The sequence below is a fragment of the Leptinotarsa decemlineata genome, unplaced genomic scaffold (assembly GCF_025532065.1).
Source record: "Leptinotarsa decemlineata unplaced genomic scaffold, Ldec_3_MD MMD2_tig00000576_RagTag_RagTag, whole genome shotgun sequence".
Taxonomy (NCBI): Eukaryota; Metazoa; Arthropoda; class Insecta; order Coleoptera; family Chrysomelidae; genus Leptinotarsa; species Leptinotarsa decemlineata.
The window spans coordinates 8,346,209-8,367,512 of NW_027412551.1; the positions used below are offsets into that span (position 1 = coordinate 8,346,209).

The following is a 21,304-nucleotide window of genomic DNA, read 5'->3' on the forward strand; positions in this document are numbered from 1 at the left end:
GTTATGTAAACAAAATTATTATGCATTGATTTACTGTTATATGTCAGACAAGCACACAATTAAATAAATGAAAAATTCTTTGTTATATTTTTGAAAGTATTTATAAAAATATCAATTTCATGAATTATTCAACAAATACTATAAATACTGAGTGACTTCTTGTTTCCTCATTAAAAACGACTGAAAATTAATGAATGTTACTGGAGTTTTTTCTCAAGCTGATTAAAGGAAACCATTATTTTAACACGTCGACACGTGTTTCGATCACCAAGTAATCATCATCAAGAGGGAAGATTAAAGGTGTAATCTTTCTCTTGAAGATTCATTCTTCCTTCTGAAGATCAAAGGTTTAATCCTACTCTTGAAGATTTAATCTTCCTTTTGAAGATTAAAGGTTTTATCTTCACTTGGTGATCAAAACACGGTTTGGTGTTGGGAAAAACTCCAATAATATTCGTTACTACACCAAAGGTTCCAAACAGTGCATGACAATTGAAAATTAATGCTCAAAAATCTCTTGGAAACTTATGCAAGCTAAGGATTAACGAGGGCTTGCATTTTAACAGGTGATTTCTAGCATGTGAAAATTATATGTTGCAATGTGGAGATTTTTCTTGAAAACAGTATTTACTTTTATCAAAATCATGTTTCATTGAGGCTTTTTTGGTAGTTGTCATGATTCACTATTTTTCAACAAAAATTCAGTAAAATTATTTTATCAACAATCGGATTGTCGGTCAATCACAAGAATATTTCCTTTTGTATGTGGTATCAAAATCCAAACAAATAAACATACCAAGTGTCTATGTGTTTCGATTTAATAGCGATTGTAAAAAAATTGGTTTTTGTTTTCAATTTCTCTATTTCGAAGTAAGTTTTTTATACTATTGAAGCGATAATTACGTTGAAAAAAAATATTCCTATAGATTCACTCCTCAGACACCCCTTTCGAACTATCTCAGATTTGTCTGAAAAATTCAGCAGCCTTGAAAAGTTTCAAATATCACGTGACATCGGCACTAAACCTCTTGTAACGAAAAAACGGCCTTTTGATTCCAGAAAATATCACCTTCTAAGACCTAACTGAAAACCTGCCCCAAAAAATCTACATATCTGTATATTACTCGCACCCACCCTCATATCGCTGCTTTTGTTTCATCTCAGAACTATCTTAGATGTGTCTCAAAAATGCAGCCCCCTTAAAACATTTCGAATATCACGTGACCTTGCCATCAAACTTCTTATAACAAAAAAACACCCTTTTTGACTTTGCAAAATATCATCTTCTAAAACCTACCCAACTCGAAAACCTAACATCAAAAACCCAACTTCAAATCTAAGGTCTCCCCCAAAATATAAGACCATTTTCCTAATATAAGACCCACCTCCAAGGACACGTTCCCTAACCCAAATTCCGTCCCCAGATCATCAAATTCAAGTGTCATAACATCAACTAATTTTTTGAGATGTCATCTGCCTGAACCATGGAGGGCCATGTGTAAAAGCTATAGTTTACAAAATTTGTGACACCCAATACAGTAGTTTTTAAAAACAAAGAAAAATCCATTGTCTCCTCAAAAGGTGAGATTTATTCATTAGAACAAAAAAATAATACAAACATCTATAAATTTCAACGTAATACCACAAATATTAGTACTTTATTAGGATAAAAAAATCAGCATATCTCTTAGACGCTGTTCATATATTTCATTTCAAATGTCAAACTAAAAAAAAACATTCAATTTGAATCGAATACAAAAATAGAAACATGCATCACAATTCCTAAACGGCCAAAACCATGGCCACACAATAAGATATATTTACACAATCTGTTTTGTCTTTCTCTGTGAGATAAATTCATTGAGTGTATGTTTTAGAACGCATTTCTCAGTTCAGTCTATATGTATTTGGTTACAAAGCATTTACTGGCTGTGTATCATAAACATCTTACGCACTTCGTTACATTTAAATCCTTTGAACATTGTATATTTATAAATATATTTATCAGATTTTTTTTTACACAACGAAGAGAATTTCAGCAATGTTCAACATTAACTCAACGTACATTTCAAAGCAGATATACATCAATTGCATAATTTTTGCACGGTCTCTTGCCATACATATTATATCCTGAAATTCCTATACAAATTTTGTTTAGACAACCAATCCAATTCCAGTAAATTAATAGAAAGTGAGGTTAATTTACATTCAATAACAATAGCTGCGTCTAGGACGAAAAAGCAGAAATCACAGCGCTGAATGTGGTGTAAATTACTTCTTGAATCAATGAAATTAATGTTATTTCAGTTGATTGTGATTTCATTATATTCTTTCCTATTAATCCAGTCTTTAAATTTCGGTGCAGAAATTTATGTAGACAAAATAAGGACTGTTAACTGTTAGATTTTACAGTGGCTGAATTCAGCAAATACTGTCTACCATATTCAGGGGTAAAACAGCTTTGACCGCTGGAAGCTGGTGGACGTAAGCTATGATGTTTTAGTAAAAGAGAATTGTCATGTATAATCAAATAAAAAAATTAAAAAACTTAGGTGGTGGGTCTGACTTTGGTTATATATAAGTTGTGACAATAAATATCGGTAAAATTGTCCGAGTTCAGCATGAAAAAGGCTTGGATGAAAATTGTAAGCAGACTTGAGCTATAATGATGTATACCCGCCTTCATTCAAAATATTTTAGAAATGAAATAAGACTGACAGAGAGTATGCTTTCAAGTAGTTTTGAAGTTCTAAAAGAATTAGATCCTTAGCTAGGGTTTTCAAACAAAAATAAACATTAGTTACCCTCCAAAACTACTGCATGACAATTTTTTCTATTTAATAAAAAAGTACTTTGAACAGTACAAAAAAAAACAAATTTGAAAAATCAGTCCGATTGCTTTACAAAAGGTAAATATAAAAAACTAACCCAGATTGACATCACTGGTCACAATCTCTGATATGATTGTTTTGTTTCAGCCAAAAAATTTTAATTTATAAATCAAATTGTTAACAAATCTGCAACTTTTTTATAATTATGGTGCTGGAGGTTTTTTACGGGTTTTCCTGCAGCTGAAAAAGCAAATGCGCCACTGGAATCAATGAAGTCGCCCGGAGCGCCAATTAATTTTTGTTGTTTTATAATTCCATGATTTGTATTTTGGAAGTGGAATTTTAAATTTTTTTTGTTTCTTTACTGCTGATTTACTGATCGAAGTTAATTTACTTTGAATTTATCATTGAATGTAAAGAAGTACTTTTGTGTAAAAGAATATGTGGATAATGAAACAACTGATACCTGAATGTTTTTCTTGAGTTGACAGTCAAATTATAAAATATAGATGCAGTTTTAGTATATTATTATAGCTCCTTATTAATAGACACATATTTCTTCATATACTTGAAAAACTTGGAAAAAACCCACTCTCCGACTATCTCACATCTCAACATTTCTGGGGAAACAGTGATGCAATGCTTACTTTCATGATATGATTTACTTAACGTTTTCTCTAAGTTGGCACATCTACATAAGTCTCGAGAACTGATAAAATATGTCATCAAAGCCTACAACATATTTTGTCAGGGAATTATCAGTAATCTATAGTGCGTTTTTTTAGTTGGACATCTATGTGTCGATTTACTGCAATACTATAACTACTTTTACATGTATTCTGTAAAGCTAAACATTGTTCATGCACAGTGACGTATAAGGTAGAAAGATACAAACTTAGTTCAATTTAGCAATTCACTGAAATGAGCAATTAGAATAGACTAGGGTGGAAGAAGACTAGAAATGAGACAGGTTACTCATTGATCTCAATATTCAGACATATATATTTTGAATCCATTTTTTACAGCACGAGATCCCATTGTGAGAATTCTAATAATTTGTTTTACAATCAACATTAAAGTATTTAGAATTCAATTATCAACAGATGAATATGTTTCTGCAGGGTTAACCCTTGAGATTTGGTTGTATTTTTAATAAAAATGTAGTTATTTTTCAAACAACAGGGTTTTTCTGTCAAATCCCATTTTGAGTATTTTTTAATATATATTTATAGCGCCTGTCAACCAGAATACAATGACAAAAATTCCAAATTGATAGCAGCAATAAGTTCTTTTCGGTCTCCGACGGTTTCATCGAAATTACACTTCACCCTAACATTCTTTCCTTATCGGCCGTTGCACGTTATTTCAATCAGTCTGAAATAAGGGCAAGGTTAAAGTGCAAATAATTTTTCATATTATCGTATATGTAAAGTCTGATAAGTATACATTTATTAGCTGCTTACCTCAAATGTTGTTGATTATGCCCATCACAAATGAAAAGTTTGGATCGGCCCTTAAAAGTTTTTCAATAACAATTTAAATAATTCAACAAAAGTACTTGGTGTTTCAAAGAATGAATTTTGGCTTGTAATTTTGTACATGACAGCAAGATGATGACAATCATATAATTATAGTAGAATTACATTTAACTTCCTGTTATAGGTAGTTTTTCATAATCACTTCAATAATCCTATATGTTTGAGGCAAACCTGCAGAAACACATTCCTACATTGTAGTTCTTGAAATGCACATATTGATCAAGAAACAAATAGGAATAGAAATCATAAAGCTATCAGCTTTAAGTCTCCAAAAACAAAAAATATAAGCATTGGTTGATAAACCTTCGAAAAGATTCTCTGCAATATTAAATAACTAATTACCCATTTCAGTTAAAAAGAGAGAATAAAAATGTTACAGAGCATGTCCATGATGAAATGGGAAATATCAAAAATAGGCAGTGCAAAGTAAAAGAAATAACTTAATTCTTAATTATTAGTATCAGTCAAATTTTCATGTCATGGTTAATCAATGATGAAAACGGGAAAGTTGGACTTCCCCTTTTCAGCATCTTGAGATTCCCGAATCAATAAGATGAGTAAAATAAATTGAATTATGCAGTGATGTGAAGTACTTAGTAAAAATTAATGAATAATTTAAATTTTTCAACACATCCGTAACAATAAATAATTCTGGTTAATTTATGAAACTAAATAATGAGACTCCTTCGAGATTCGAGTAAAGTTACGACTAAATATCAAGAATATACAAGTTCCACGAAAGTTTCAATACGATTTTTGTGGATTACCTGCATCTAAATATAAATATGGCACATACATCAAAAAGATATTTAGAAACTTTGTGTACATCTTTAAAGTATAGTAAAGTATGTTTCATAGAATATATAATGATTTTTGGTTTAAACTTCATCAGAAAATAAAGCATCTGTCTAACTAAAAACATAACTATCAATTCGTTTAAGTTATTTGTACGTATATTTGTAAGTCAAAGAATGATTAATAAAATTATAACAACTATCTAGTTGTTTTCTTGACAAAGTTGTTTCAAGCTGAAATCTAAAAATCAGTTGAAAAAAGAATGGAAGCGGAGTAAGTGGAAAATAATTCTGCCAATTAAATTAAACTCCCAAGAAATAGTGAAACAAAACTGTTGTGAACTGCCATTCAAAACAAAACTTTTCCAAAAAACAACTAGATAATATTCTCCAATCTGTCAACCTTTTTTAACCTTTGTAACGATGCGACCTGTTCATTGAACATGCTAATATTAAGCCTAACAACAAACCGAGGATCTGAACTGCCAGAATTACTCCTCCAACTATCATAATTATACAAACGCTATCCTTCAGCTTGTTGAGTATCAAAGTGTAGCAGCCGTTTTCGTAAATGACATTTTTATCGAGGTCAGCACCAATTTCGACTCCTTGGGTGGCCTTGGTACATTTCTGAGGTTCCAAGCCAGTCTTGCAGCAGCTTTCGGGAATGTTGTACTTGTTCGGATTACCTGATATTACCATATTGAATTCTTTACCGCGACTCCAATCTGTGGGTAGTTCTGCTCCACAGCAGTGCATCTGGAATATACGTTAAAAATAAGTGAATTAATTTATGAACGATATTTATTTATTTACTTATTAGTATAAACGGGATAGATACTCTTGTTTTACAACTTTGTAATAAAATTGTATATAATTAATAACTTACACAGTAAAAACCAACTTAAAACTAATATATACTTCAATTGACTACATACTAAATACATAATCCTTGACCTCATGTTTGAAAACTTCCAAAGAGTTGTGAAAAAAATTGAGACATGACCCTTTGGCTTCTCTCAGAATTCTTGATAGTGGACTATTGTGTCCATATTTTGTCACGTGGTTGTTCACCATGAAGACATATTTATCATCCCTTGTTTCCCGTTGCTTCACCTTCAAATTATTCGAACTGAGTAATTCTTACCGATGAAAATTTTGAGAAAGTGAAGACAATTGGTATAGAGAATCGTCAAATTACTATTAGAGAAGTTGCTAAGGATGTCGGCACGACGTGTAAGACATCGAAGTTCGTTTCAAAATTGCTGAATATTGACCAAGAAAACAGTCGTCAGGTATTGTGAAAAAACAATTCATGGCTTTTGCTTGACGATAATGCACCTGCTCACTTGTCACACCATAGTTATGCCTCAGCCACTGTATTCACCAGATTTGGCCCCCTGGGACTTTTTTCCTGTTCCCAATGTTGAAGATACCCATGAAAGGACGGCGTTTTGCGGCGATTGCAGGGATGAAAATCGAATTTCTGAGAAAGCTCAAGGACATACCAAAAAGTGCATATCAAAACTGCTTCAAAGATTGGAAAAAAAGCTGGTACAAGTCTATTATATCTGAGGGGACCACTTTGAAGGGGACAAAATAGAAATTGATGAATAAATAATAATAATAATTGTAATTGATTGAACAAAATTACAATTTTGTTCAACCGAAGTCCTTTCGCCCGTGTAACAAAATTGCTTTGAAATAACATAGCTTATTTTACAATATAAAAAAAAATTATATGGATGTAGAAATGAACAAACAAAACAATTTCATTGATAAAGTTGTCTTAATTTTCTAACAGTGTTTCTGTTGGATGTCGATGTCGTACTCTTGCATGGGGTTTTCTTGTCACAGCATACTTTCTAATGATTTCTACATTGTCATCTTTTCTAGCAAACTTCTGAGTAAGTGATGGTAGTCTTTCCTCGATAGGGATAATACCAGTGAGTTGGTACAGCAGAGGGTTTGGAGGGTTGTGTTTGGGGTTATTGGGATGCCTTAATCTTGTTATTTTCCTTATAGCCGTTGTTTCAGATATTTTAATTGTTTTCAAGGCCCTTTGTTTGATATTGAGAAACAGTGGGTGAGAGTATTCAATAAGTGGACGACAGATTAGTTTATATATTCGGCTTGCTGATGATATGTTTGCACCTGCTCCCGGGTTTGTCAAACTTGTGAATTGTGCGGCTCTTGCAATCACTTTTTTTTGTTATTGACGTGGCTGTTGAAATTTTGTCTGGAATCAAGCGTAACACCTAGGTAATCAACTGTCGATTTGGCATGCAAGATATGTTGGAAAACGTTGATTGTTGGAAAAGTTGCGGAATTCTGATGATTAAATATAATGAACTGAGACTCAGATGGGTTTGGCTGGAACCTTCATTTATTGAACCAGTTATTTGTTATTGTTGCAAAATGGTTAATCAATATTTTTTCAGAAAAATTTAAATTCACTTCATTTTTTTAACCTTATACTCTTATACCTTCCGGAGGATATCTTTGTATCATCCATAAAAAGAGTGACACAATCAGATAATCGTCATAGTCATATCATTAAAATATAACAGAAACATGACAGGACCCAACAGAATCCTGTGGTACACCAAGTTTTATTATCCTACTCTCCGAGAATTTATTTTTCCTAACCATTTGATTTTGCCCTGAAAGATATGATTTGTACATCATATCTTCACATCCTATCAAAAGAGTTTTCAAACAATATTTTGTGATTGATGCAATCAAAGGTTTTAGTGAGGTCGCAAAAGTGGCCAGCATTTATTTCTTAGTAAATGTCATGAAGAAAAGTGAAATTGCTCCGTTTCTTGATCCTCCATCACAAAGAGGACATTTGGAGTAGTTTAGCCTCCTCTGTAGCTTCTCTGCTGTATGTATATCAAGAAACTTGTTGCACAATACAAGTATTCGATCCAAGTAGGTGCAAACACTCTATTACACTTCCATTACTGAAGCCACAAAATGTTTTATTATGTATAAAATGTGTATCATGTAATCACGGAAAGACAAACTCAGTTCTATTAGATACTAGATAATTAATTTAACTAGTCTAATAATTATCTTCAATTCACCTTCATTTGAATTGTATCAAACAGATTCCTAATGTTTTCATCCTTATCATAATCCTCTCTGACAGTAGATTTAACGGAAGCTCGGATATGAGACTCCAAGCTATCTCTGTTAATGTAGCCCCATACTCCGGCTGCTATTTCAGCAACAACGATGATCAGAAGAAGACAGAAAGACTGAAAAAAAAATACACTCATTATACAAGACATTTTGAATTATGAGTCATGAATAGCAATATGATTAAAACTCACCAAAACTAAAGACTTTCGAACCTCTCTACTGACGCTGTATATGCCCAAGATCGACAAGATAAGGAGGATAATGGAGGCCAGAAGAAGAATTATTGTTGAAATTAAATAATCCTTTGATTCCTGTGTGAAATGCAACGGAATGGTCGGATCGACAAACATCCATATTGAGATTGCAATTCCAGCAACAGCAAAGAGCTAAATAAGAATATTAAATAAATAATGATACCTTATATTCAGACCATGAAAATTGTGTAAAAAGTGACAATAAAATTTTCAAAAGAGATTTTAAAGGAAAGAGAAAACAAGCACAAAATATAAATCTATGGAAACGCGAATTATTGGAGAATTTCAGCAAAGTATAAGAACTTCTCCAAAATGTTTAAGAACCTACAGATTTTATCTATGTCCAATAAATAATTAGAAAAGTGGATAAATCTTTGGAAATAGCTGATGTTGGTAAAAATGGTTCTTAATTTTAGTATCATACTGATTGAAATTTGAATACATATAGTCAGTTTAGTCAGCCATATTTGCTAAATTTTCAGTTTTAATGCAGAATTGTTTGTGAACTGATTTTTTAATCTATCTGATAATTATTATATTATAAAACCGTTGTTAGTTAACATGTTAACGCTTTATAAGGTGGAGTCGTTCAATTCAAACCAATGACAACAAATAAAATATGTCAGTACTATCAAGAAGAAACTTCATCAGCGACTCAAATTCTTTACTTTTATCAACATGTTATGAAAACATTAGGTAACAAATCTTATATGTCATACTGCTCTTTGCAAGTGAATCCTGGTTTTTGATAGAATGTATTGCAGTGTTTCAAGATGTTTTGGCTTTGTCTGAATTATGATTGTTTTCATCAAAATACGAAAGAGTACCAGTTAAATTAGTCTTTCTCTTGTAGCTTGTACCATATAAAATATATGTTTTCTCTCCTGGGAGAGATATATTGAGACGCCTTATGTCACAGTATTTATTAAAAAAATTAAAGTGATCTAATTCACATATATCTAAGCACAAAATAGGCCAAGATGTTTTAAAAAATTCGGGTTTTTCAATATCGATATGAGGCGTGTTCGTTTAATACAAATCTGAATGCTTGATTAGCTCGCTTCGTTTGGCAAGCGTTCGATAATGCAGATCTGTTGTCTCAATTGCATCTAATAGATTTCAGTTATCATTTGACATATTTCTAAAAAATGGTAGTTGTAGGTATTTCTTGAAGAATTACTAAATTTTTGACTTTTGATTGTCAGCACATTACTACTTTCAAAGAGATCAGGACACATTCTCATTGACATAATAGTTACTTACTTAACACTAGTAAACCTTAAATAGTGGTAGAAATGTGATGGTTCAATAGTTTTTTGTTCAACTAGCATCAGTAGGATGATGAGAATAACCTATCCCCAAAGAAATAACAACAATATCTTTTTGATATTTTGTAGTGTGAACAATTTTGACAAGCATTTTGACAGATATTTGATGTGACAATTGGAAAGCTCATTCCAGTATGGGAATGGTAGAAAAAAATTAGCTATTGTTTCACTTCAGTTCTTGACATAGTTAAGTAACTATTTTTTAATGTAACTTTATATAATTGTTATTTTTGGATATTTAATTAAAAAAGTTTTGAATACATAATATACTGCTAAAATCTTTTTTTCCTAGGAATCGGAATTTTGTTATATACTTTTAGCGCATCACGTTTGTCTGTGGACTTTTGGTAAAGTATGTGGTGACATTGAATATTTTATTGTTGTTTTAACAAATAACAACTGTTTATTATTCATTTCAGCAACACTAATGAATTAAAGATCAGAGAATAGGAAGTTCATCATAGTTATTTATAAATAATGACAGGAATCATTTATCATAATAATAGTTTGTTGTGTCCTTATTTGACCAATCATTAATATTCTTTTTTTGATAATCTTATGCTGTAATTTATTGAAGTTTAAACATCTTGCAGAAATGAAAAAAGTGTTATATGAATAAAAACTATGACACTTATGAATAAAAATAAAGAAATTTCAATGTTTGGAGTTATGTTGATGATGCAATTGATTTGAAATCTGAAACTTTTAGTACCTACCTACTCACAAAAATATTCAAATTGTAAGAAAAATATCTCATTCAAATTCGGTCGATCAAAGATGTCACAAAATATATTTCGATAAGAAATGTTATTGTGGGAAACTTGTAAATATTGTCACCAAATTATAAGACGCAGTTTGATTTGAAATTTATCGATTAATGTTTGTCATTAGAATACAAAAATGGCTTCTGAAAATGTAAATACTTACTAAAAATATTATATTGAGAACGATGAAGAGATATTTCATGCATGTATATCCAGCTCCCATCTTTCAAATTGTTGAAATTCAAGTAGATAACTATTTTGTTTCTTTAATTACATTGAAAATTCAAATCAATGTACACAACTCCGAACACTATAAATCTAATTCGTCTGAGCACGGAGCATTGACTGAACACAAAACTGAAAACACTAAAATCGTAAAAACATTTATCATGGAACATCGAGTTGTCTCTAACTAAAACTAAAGGATGGTTTGAGTAAATTCAATAGTGTCTAAAGACAGTCACCGTTTTTAAAAATTACTTTGGCAGATGAACACAATTATGATTTACTATACACATTCATTTTATTGGCAAATCTTATAACATGGAGGGGCTTTGTCATGATACAGTTTGCAGCATTTTTTTTTCAAATCGAAGACAATTGCCTTTGCTCAATTGCCTATCTGCCACTTTCACACCTCTATATAGGCTTTCTATAGGTAAGGTTTGATTTTCTGTTATATTCTTAATAAATTTGAATTATGATTTGTTTGCTTACCAGTGTGATACTCAGCAGACATGTTGAATATTTTTTAACAGAAGAAAGACACTCGAAAGTGAAAACTAATTGGATAACACTCTTGTATCCTCCCTGACTGCTCAATTTTTCAGTGGGAATATGCATTTTGGAAACAATCAATATACTCTCTATAAATGCTGAAAAATGACAAAAAGTGTGTATCGTGTATATAAAAAAGATCATTTCAAGAGGAATCTATTTTTTATAAATTTTCGGAAAACGACTAGAAATATGTATACCTACTCTGTATATTGTAAAAACAAATACACACATTTTTGTGTATTTATGCTCGTTTGTATATTTTACACGTATTTAGTTTCTTATAGATGTGAACTATTATATAAACGCTCATTTTCACTACTGTTCTTGTTCATGGTGGCCAGAGATATTTGTGACGAACTCGTTCTGAGGCAGGTCGCAGTTGAAAGTCAAAACCAAACTTTCAGTGCCGGCCAGGAGGCTACTACGCTTCGCCTGTTCTGAACACCAAAAGATTATCACACAAAAATTAAACAGCTAACATTTGAATATTTGTGAATATAATTTTCTATGAAAAGCATCCATGTTTTTCCTGAGTGCTGAATTCAAATTAAAAGATCTTGATGTAGCCTCCTTGGTGATTCTCTTGGACTGAGAACTATTGAGAAAACAAATTGATCAAATTTTTCTTCAAGTTCAGAATTCACAAGTCATTATTATTCAGGGACACAGAAATTTTGTCCTTCCTTTAAATTTTTTATAGTCCAATTCCACAAGAAAAAAATTGAAAGTGCACGCTCTCTTGTAATGAAAAAATACATAGAACTCCAATATAGTGTTTAACGTCTCTTACTTAAACACACATTTCTCGCAAAGTGACGTACCTATCAGAGTGATCACATATCCCGCGAAATTTTCTATGCCACTGTCAGTTTTGAATTTAGAACATGTTTTCAAAATATCTATTGTATGAAGAAGATTTGAACGTATATTAGTTTGAAAACAATATCAAATAAATCCAGACAGTAGTTAAATAGATAGAAAATGCTATGACGTTTTCCATTCCTCCAAATATCTCCAAATGTTTTGTGTCGGCTACGACGAAGTTAGTCGTTTACGCATGTGCGACGGATTGGTGTTGATTACGAAGGCTAGCTTTCGATTGGAATATCTGCTGTTTTATTCTAAGGCATGGTAAAAGAGAAAGAAAACATGATTGAAATGTGTCATTTTTGCGGGGAGCAGGGAGGAAATAAATCAACAAAATGGCAAAGGCTTGTGTTTGTATAGAATATTTTACTTTAACAAATATTACGATTTTCTTATTAAGAAGAATATTATTTTATGGAGATATTTGATTGTTATACGGTAGGTTGCTATTGACGAAATAAAACATGTTCTTAATTATATTATTCTAGGAAATTGGGAATTCTGCCTGGTTGCATTCAATATTTACATAAGTACATATACCTAAGTATCTATAAAAATGGATCAGGAGTGCGATTATAATTCACCAGTTGGGCAGATAATAAAGCAAATCAACGCTCTGTGTAAGAAGCCCAAGATAGATGATGAGCTAAGATCTGTGAGCAATTTCTATATAGAAGAATCTTGTACAAATATAATGAACAATCTTTCTAGGCATTGGAGTTATTCAGCGACAAGATCAATCACCAGAAGAAGTTTATGAATAATGGCATATTCACTATCAATTTTGCAGAAGCTGCACTTTTCCTTCAAAGTTGTGCAGAACTGTATGGTAAAAAAGTTGACTTATTGTGGGATCAACTTCTCGAATTCCATACCAGGCTTATAGAATATGATTGTGCTCATGAGAAAGAGAAGTTAGTTGCATCTTCACATGTTTATTTTATTTATCAATTTTTCACCTTTAACCTAGCGCATACATTTTAAATGGAATGACAATCTGAGTGCCAACAAAACACAACTAGGATAAAAAAGGTGTAGATTTCTCAGCAACTGTATGGGAACATTTAGTAAACAAAATCATTCGAAGATTTGAATTTGTATGGAGTCTACTTATTGTACTGGAAACAAGTTGTCAAGTTTGATATTGATGAGTAGTTATGATCTAAAATTATTATTCAGCTTGAAATCATAGCGTCTTGAAAATTGTTTTTACTATTTCTAATATAGTAATGAGTACCTTGAAGCTACAAAAATAGCTACAGCTGTAGTCAGCTACAGTAATATATTTAGCATACGAACAAATCTAATGTTGGCATATTTACAAATCCTATGTAGTTTAAATAAAGGCTTCTAGCAGGTATATTAAATTAGGAGAATAACCCCACTAGTTATGAAACATATAGAGGCATATTCTACATGTGATATACACTTGTACTTGATATTCTCTTCATGCATTTAGCAGAAGATGCTGAACAGTTACATCATAAAATTCCTGGAACTCTTGATCACTTTAGTGACATATTTTAATGTGTTCAACGAATCATGATTTTTCATCAAATATGACTCCTAAGTCTGCAACAGAAGATACATACCTCAATGTAAGATAAGATGGTGACATTTTTCTTTACAAAAAAAATATTTATGATATCAACGGAAGACTCAATCCACGATTATTAAAGATAGACAAGGCTCTCAAAGACATCAAGCGCAGAACTAGATCTGTCCTGTCTTTGTCTACAGATTTCACTGCAAGGCAGCAAGTTGAAACCACCACTGTGTTGGATCACGACTGCTTTGTGCAGAGAAAGACCGCATGATTCTTATTTGGCTTTTCAGGTAGAAGTTTGGCTTTGCAACAGACTGCCTTTTGCGAGCCTCGTTTATCTTTGATTTTCAGGAATTGGGTCTTCTGTGAAACTCGTAGAAGGCGTCTTCGTAAAGAGAGGTGTTATCGCTCAGACTTGTCTTTAAAGGACAGTTGAGTTCAGCAAAAAATTCAAAGATAGTGTCAAATCATTGTTTCAAGAGAATATAGTTCCGCCAACTAAGATGTGTCAGCGTAGAAACGTAAAATCGTTCTGTGTTAAAAGACTCCACCCACTTGAGTCATAATTCACCAAAGTACTATTGACATCAGTTTGTGTAACCAATAGCTATCTTCTAGGGCGGGTACAATTTGGTTTTGAATACGCTTTAAAATCTCATCTTAGTTGGCGGGTACTATATCTGTGTGATGCAACTGTTGGTTGTCACCTTCGATATAGGAGTTTGAACTGGCATATGAGTTCCGCTGCAGAGAGGGTTTTCATATGGCAATAGTGTGCTATTAGAATGAACCAACTGGGTTGGAGGAAGTTATGTATATTTGTTTTTTACAATATGAGCAAATTCTCCAAACAACTAGACCATTCTCACCCTTCTAGGGCTAGAGGGATGCTTAGCTTCTTTGAACTGCTCATCAAAGGGTCTAATTTTTTTAACAAGTTTGATATGAGTGTGAGAAGTACTAATACACCAATTTTTAAATCACGATTAAAAACTCAATTTATTGACAGAAATTGCTACACCGTTGAGGAATTTTAACTTATTCAAATAGTCATTGAACTTATGATTACGTGTATAAGTTTACTTTTGTAAATGAAAAATCTATGATCTACACAATTTTTAGAATGGTAGATAGAGTAGGGTAGAACAATAATTGAATTGTACTTCAATTATTATTTGCTAGATCATTTTGGGAGATAAAAGTCGTTAATAATTCATTTTCTGTCCATCATGAATACCAGGTTTTTAAAATTCCTCAACCTTTTTCCAGATTTTTACTATAAATTTGCAAATGAGGATTCTGATATTATTACTGTTCATTTTATATTTCATACCAAGAATCATTGGTTTTATGATGTTATTTCATTTGATCTATGACCTAATCTTACATTTATTTTATTTTTTTCAGAGGGAAAAAGGTAAATGATGAAGTCATAAAGCAGCTAGAGGAGAGGCGTAACAGATACAAACGAAAGAAAAAATTCAAACTTATGTTGGCACAGGAGGACAACCTAGAACGGTTTTTATTTGATAAACCAATAAATGAAGATAAGGACAAGCTGAATACATTTGAGCCAGATGAAACTTTACAGAGAGCATGGAAGAGTTTGGAAGTAGAGAGCTCAAAAATAAAAAGTGTTCCTAACGCAGTTTACAAACAGCAGCTCACAATGTACAGGATGAAAAACTATTATACCATGAAGAGTCAAGACTTTGATATTTTCGATGCAGAAGACGGCGAATTCAATACAAAATATAGCAGAGTTCCAGGGTGGCACCATATAGAGCACTTGTTTGAATACAATACTAAAGGTTTGTTACCTGATAAAAACAACTTGATAGCCACCCTCCGCTTAGGAGCTTATCTTAGGGTTAAGTTTCTCAGAGACAGAAAAATTCCCTTCAGCGCTCCCTACACTGAATATAAAGAAGAATATCTAGCTTATAGAAGGCAGTTTTTCGAAGCGGAAGGTGAAAAGTGGCAAAACATGCCTCTGAACACGCTGGATGATCTCCATAAACAACTGGAATTTCTCTCACAGAAAGAACAGGGAATTGACGATGAGACAGAGATAGATACTCATAACGTTTCATCTACATCCCCTAACCCAGATCCAGGAACTGGCAAAGAAACTAACTCCAATGTAAACCATATTTCTGATCGTAATTCTTTAGAGGAAATGCTAGACGAGTGTGACGATGATAGCTTGTTTGAGTTGAGCATAGGTTGCCCGACAGAACTTTCAAATTCAGATTTGTTTGTTAGACTTGAGAAATTGTCTTCTGATATCATCACCAAAAAGTATCGGCAAGATTCTGGGTTTTTTGGTAGCGATGTTGATTGCGATGAAGAAGTTAACGTTCACAACACGGAAGTTTCAGCACCTGTTGAAATGAGTACTGGAGGTGAAACGATTCAAAACGTTAGCGAGAATAGGACAGAAATTTCGGACGCAAACCTCGAAAATTCTGTGATGACAGCTCAGAATCAAAAAGAAGATACAGCAGAAAATGGGGCATCTACGATACCGCTGATGGCTGATAAATTGCCGGAGAATGAAAATCTACTGGGAACAGTTGATACAAATCATCCACACACAGTTGCAATGGAATCGGTAGAAAATTGTTCTGCCGCCAACACTAAATCGACTCAGATGTTCCCAGCTAACATCGATAGAGAACAGGACAAGGAGAATCTAAATCCACATGCTCCCAATATATGTGATGATACCGAAAACCTAGAAAATTCAGATGATTTTGAGACGAGAAGTATAATGAGCGATCATAGTTATTGTAGAACTTCCTCTCCTCGTAGAGTGTTAGAAGAAAATAACAATGTACCCATCGACAAAAATGTGAATGCTGCTACCAAAGATGTGATGACTCCATTCGTTTCTAGCAGGACTAGAATTATCCCCCGAGTTGTCAAAACCAAACCTCCCAGAGAAAAAGTCAAGGTGAGAACATGTTAATTCAATACATATTGACACATATTTATGCCACAATTTAGTGGTATCTTCAGCTAGAAGATACCACTAAATTGTGGTATAAATTGTGGTAAATTGTGGTATAAATTGTGGTAAAAAAGTTATAATTAAATTGTAATCATATCCACATACTCCACCTTGTGTGACTTTCATAATGAATATCAATCATTTCATGCTTTTTCTTTGATAAATTTGAGAGTAGTAAAAAGTTATTTTCAAAATTCAATATCTCGAAAACGGTAGAATTTAGGAAACAGCATTTCTATTAACGGTAGAATTTAGGAATATTAAAGAATAAACAACTTTATTTCTTCAAGACTTTTTGACAGATCCTGTATGCTCAATTTTTATGTAGTATGATGGATTTAGAAAAACCCTTGAACTTTTGTATCTTGACATTTTTCGCTAGCTATCTTACTTCAAGAGATAATCAACCATTCCCATATATATCAGCGACCCTGTATATTTAGTAAAACACTCTTGTTGTAACTTATCACAATGGAAGTTGCTGTATATGATCAGTTATTACATCACATCACTAAAAATTCAATTTTGATGGATAATCAATCGGGTTTCCGTAAAAACTCATGTGAAACAGCATTACAACTCACAGTATGTAATATTTAAACTAACTCAGATAGCCAGAATTATATTATTGCTGTATTTTCAGACCTAAAAAGAGCTTTTGAGACAATTGATAGAGAAATTATGTTGTTTAAATTGGCTCAGTATGGGATTGACGTAAAGGTGTTAGAATGGTCGAGTGATTATTTAAACAATAAAAAACAGAAAGTCCGTTTTAAAGAGGCACTATCAAATGAAAAAGACATTGATGTAGGTGCACCGCAAGCTAGCGTTCTGGGCCCACTTTTTGAATGATACTGAACTTTGTATTGAATCTGAATTCATAAACCTATTTGCTGATGATACTCCCATAAAAAGTATGCTTGATTGTTTGAATTGATTATCAGTTGAAAGTTGACTCTACTATTTTACAATGACTCTAGTATACAAAATTGTAAATGGAATGGCACCAGAATATTTCAAAGAGTACATCAAATTCAATAAAAACATTCATGATTATAATACAAGAAATTCCAATAATATATATAAATAAACCGGCATTCGGAAGTACCATGAACTCGATATTTTTTAAGAGCTTTCAAAAGTTCAATGAATTACCGGAAGAAATAAAAAAAAACATTTAAAAAGATTTTAAAAGAGCACTTGAAGAATTAAAAAAAAGTAATAAAATACAAATCGTAGTTATGTGGAATTATTTGGGACATTATTGGCTATCATCTATTGTTTTTAATTGTTCACTAGGGTATTTGTACCTCTAATGAAACCAAATATCACTTTTAATAATAAAATAATAATTTAATGTATATATGTCCCTATATTTCATTATCTATTTAAATGTTACTTCAAATCAACATATGATACTGAAATCTTTATATATAATGTTTATTGTCTGGCTACATGCTAGTTTAAATTTCAAATTTTTTGCATACATTTTTTTCATATTTTGTGCTAGTGTTATTATTACACCCATAGATATGTATATTAGGTTTCCTATTTCAAATAAAGATATATATTATGAAATGAGTGTGTAAGTTACGAAATATATTCAGATCATCAATGCAACCCAGCTACTTATAACTTTGTAAAATCTATTCTTCTTTATTACTAGATAATTAGTTCAGGATTGAACTAGACAGAAAAAAAGCTTAGTTGAAAACATTTAAGAGGTGCAATATCAATCACGTGATATAATATGTCATAGAAGAGAGAAATAGCATTTTCTACAATCATACATTATAGTGAAAAGGTGTTATCCAATTCATCTATTACTCAGTTGAAAGATTTTAGAAATATATACTATACGAGGTCTGTTGAAAAATAAGGCAAATGTTCAAATTTTGCGGGCTTGTAATCCCAAGAATTATTGTAGTTTGTCTGCTCCGTAAAGAAATATTTGAAGTTTCTTTCATATTTTTATTATTACTAAAGTGAATATTTTCTCAGTTTAAAGTTCCGGCTCCAAATCCATCACCTCCGAAAAGAAGAAAGTTATCCTCAAAACAAGTAGAAAAACTATTCAACAGTTTGATCGTGGCACCAGCAGTGAAAGAAATGAAATTCGAAAAGTTCTTCTCTCAGAATTACCAGCCTCAGTTGGGCGAAGGTAAGAGATCGATCATGAAAAAAATTATTGTTATTTTATTATATGTATTAATTTAAATCCAAGATGAATGAAACTCCTTTATAATCACTGATTTTATATTATTTTATAACCAGAGTTGTCTGAAATAATTATCAATTGATCACCAATTTTTTCCTGTTGTAATGTAGGCAAGTTTGTCTCAATCGCCTTATCTACGCCACTAAACACTATCGTTTTTTTAATCCCTACATTCGTTTGTGTGGTAGTACATTCCATAGTTTTTGTCTTTCTGTCTAGTTTTTGCTATTTTAGTTTGTTTATGAGTTTTTGCTTCTCTGTGATTTTTTTTTATAATCAACAGTGAACAAATCATTTCAAATCAGGCATTATAGTTAGGTTGGTACCAATTAGGTGGATATGATTTGACTGAAGTAACTTGTAAGAGGAGGTTAAGTTAGGTTAGGTCAAAAGTCAGTGGGTCTATTCGACTATCCACTGCAACCCGAAAGGATTTATTGTGGCTCATTCCTATTCACACTCTACCAAATAAACCCAGCTTTTTAACGAAGCCGATTTGTTTATATGCTGAGTAATCTTTCAGATCAGATGGTAAGTGTGCGGTTCTGCCAAACACTGGAAACCTGATTCGGTACGTAGCGGGGCAGGCACAAAGTATGTGCTCTGCTGTGTCATCATTTTCCAAACAGAGGCGACACACACTGTCTTCCGATAGTCCGAGTCACTGCATATGGTGATTTAGACGACGATGACCTGTGAGAAGGCCTGTTAGACATCGTAGTTCATCCCTACTGTAGTCCAATAACTGTTTGGTTTCAAGCTCCGAAGAATGAATGAACGCCTTGGAGTGAACTAATCCTGGAAGATTTTGCCAAAAGTCTAGCAAAGCCTAAAGCGATGCCAATGATAGCACTCTCCTTTGCAAGGGAGTCAGCAGCCTCATTGCCTTCCAGTCCAATATGGCCAGGAATCCAGATCAGAGACAATTTGTCAAATCTTCCTATTGAGGAGAGTCGTTTTTTGGCAATTTGCTTCCAATTTGAAAGTTACTCGGTAGGAGCTATAAGAGCTTCCAACGCTTTACTGTTCGTGAGTAGTTTTATTGACTTGTGTATGAGGTTGGATTCTACCAATCTCTCCGCACACAATTCAATAGTATAGAGTTCCACTTCAAATACAGTCGCATGGGTCCCTAGGCAGGTTGATATCTCTGTACTCAGGTTGATATCTCTCAAATCAAATCAAAATATGCTTTATTGTCCAAGAATAAATCTTATTGACAAAGCGTGTTATATAGAATGGATAGTAAGTATAAACATGAAACTTAAATATATAAGTAATATACATACAAACATTAATATAAATCAAAATGTAAATATAAATACATAAATATAGAAATAAATACAAGTATAAACATAAAAAATATAAATATAATCATAGTCATAGTCATATGAAGTCGAGGTGAAATATACTTCAATATCGAAATTAATATCTTATAAATAGAGTATTAAAACTAAGACTAACAATTACCAATCAGTAGATATGATGGTATGTCAATAAAAATAAGTACGAACACATAAAACATATATATGTACATAAATTTTAAGAATGATAAAAGCAAAGTTGATACAAGTTACGGTAAAAATTGTAAGCGACAAACATTACAAATTCAAGGCTTTTCAGGACTAAGCCAGATTGTCAACATAATACTCCTGTATACTGTAGAATGCCTTTTTCACAAGTGCATTTTTAACGGTCTTTCGAAATAATGAATAGTTTGTAATATTTTTAAAGAGACTAAGTGAATGGTTATATAACTTTTTACTTTCAAATGTAATGGAATTTTTAGTTGAAGACGTTGTAGGTTTAGGCAGATATATATTATCAGAAACGGCAGACCGTTTCTAAGATGAATATGGAGTATACTGTTAATAATCCATGTTTGAGAAAGAGTGGTTTGCAGTGGTCCCTAGGTTTACTTTTAGAAATGTACCAAATTGCTCTTTTCTGAGGCACAACAATCAAATTCATCAACTGGTTCTTTCCAAATCCCCAAAAGGCAATACCATATCGCAGGTGAGATTCAATAAGGGAGAAGTAGGCCATTATACAAGCATTAAAGCCCAGTTCATTAGTTATCACTCTAATAGCATAACAACCTGAGGCTAGTTTTTTATTTAGATTTCTTATGTGTTCCTCAAATTTTAATTTATCATCTAAGTAGATTCCTAAGAATTTGGTATGTGATTTGTTGATAACAATATTTCTGCCTAGATAAAGGTAA

General features: G+C 32.3%; 2 protein-coding genes across 5 annotated transcripts in view; one reads left to right on the plus strand and one right to left on the minus strand.

The window, feature by feature from the left end:
• Nucleotides 1–1,566: 1,566 nt before the first annotated feature.
• On the minus strand, nt 1,567–11,010 carry LOC111511487 (CD151 antigen). Of its 2 annotated transcripts, none has more exons than XM_023167502.2 (4): nt 10,820–11,010; nt 8,502–8,696; nt 8,253–8,426; nt 1,567–5,922 (listed from the first exon to the last, which is right to left on the minus strand). In XM_023167502.2, exons 1-4 carry the CDS (start codon nt 10,877–10,879, stop codon nt 5,572–5,574), a joined length of 780 nt encoding a protein of 259 aa, XP_023023270.2. In that variant the 5' UTR covers nt 10,880–11,010; the 3' UTR covers nt 1,567–5,571. The 2 variants fall into 2 exon arrangements, with proteins under 2 accessions (XP_023023270.2, XP_074030463.1); XM_074174362.1 differs by lacking the exon at nt 10,820–11,010 and adding an exon at nt 10,609–10,632.
• A 1,509-nt stretch (nt 11,011–12,519) lies between these two features.
• Nucleotides 12,520–21,304, plus strand: part of LOC111511484 (uncharacterized) — an 86,505-nt gene continuing 77,720 nt past the window's right edge. For 2 of the 3 annotated variants that reach the window (XM_074174370.1, XM_074174369.1), the window contains exons 1-5: nt 12,521–12,741; nt 12,792–12,958; nt 13,015–13,217; nt 15,257–16,805; nt 18,864–19,023. In XM_074174370.1, coding sequence (XP_074030471.1) covers nt 12,860–12,958; nt 13,015–13,217; nt 15,257–16,805; nt 18,864–19,023 — 2,011 coding nt within the window. In that variant the 5' untranslated portion in view covers nt 12,521–12,741; nt 12,792–12,859. Of the gene's footprint in view, nt 12,742–12,791; nt 12,959–13,014; nt 13,218–15,256; nt 16,806–18,863; nt 19,024–21,304 lie in introns of all 3 variants that reach the window. The other variant, XM_074174371.1, reaches the window with a different exon arrangement.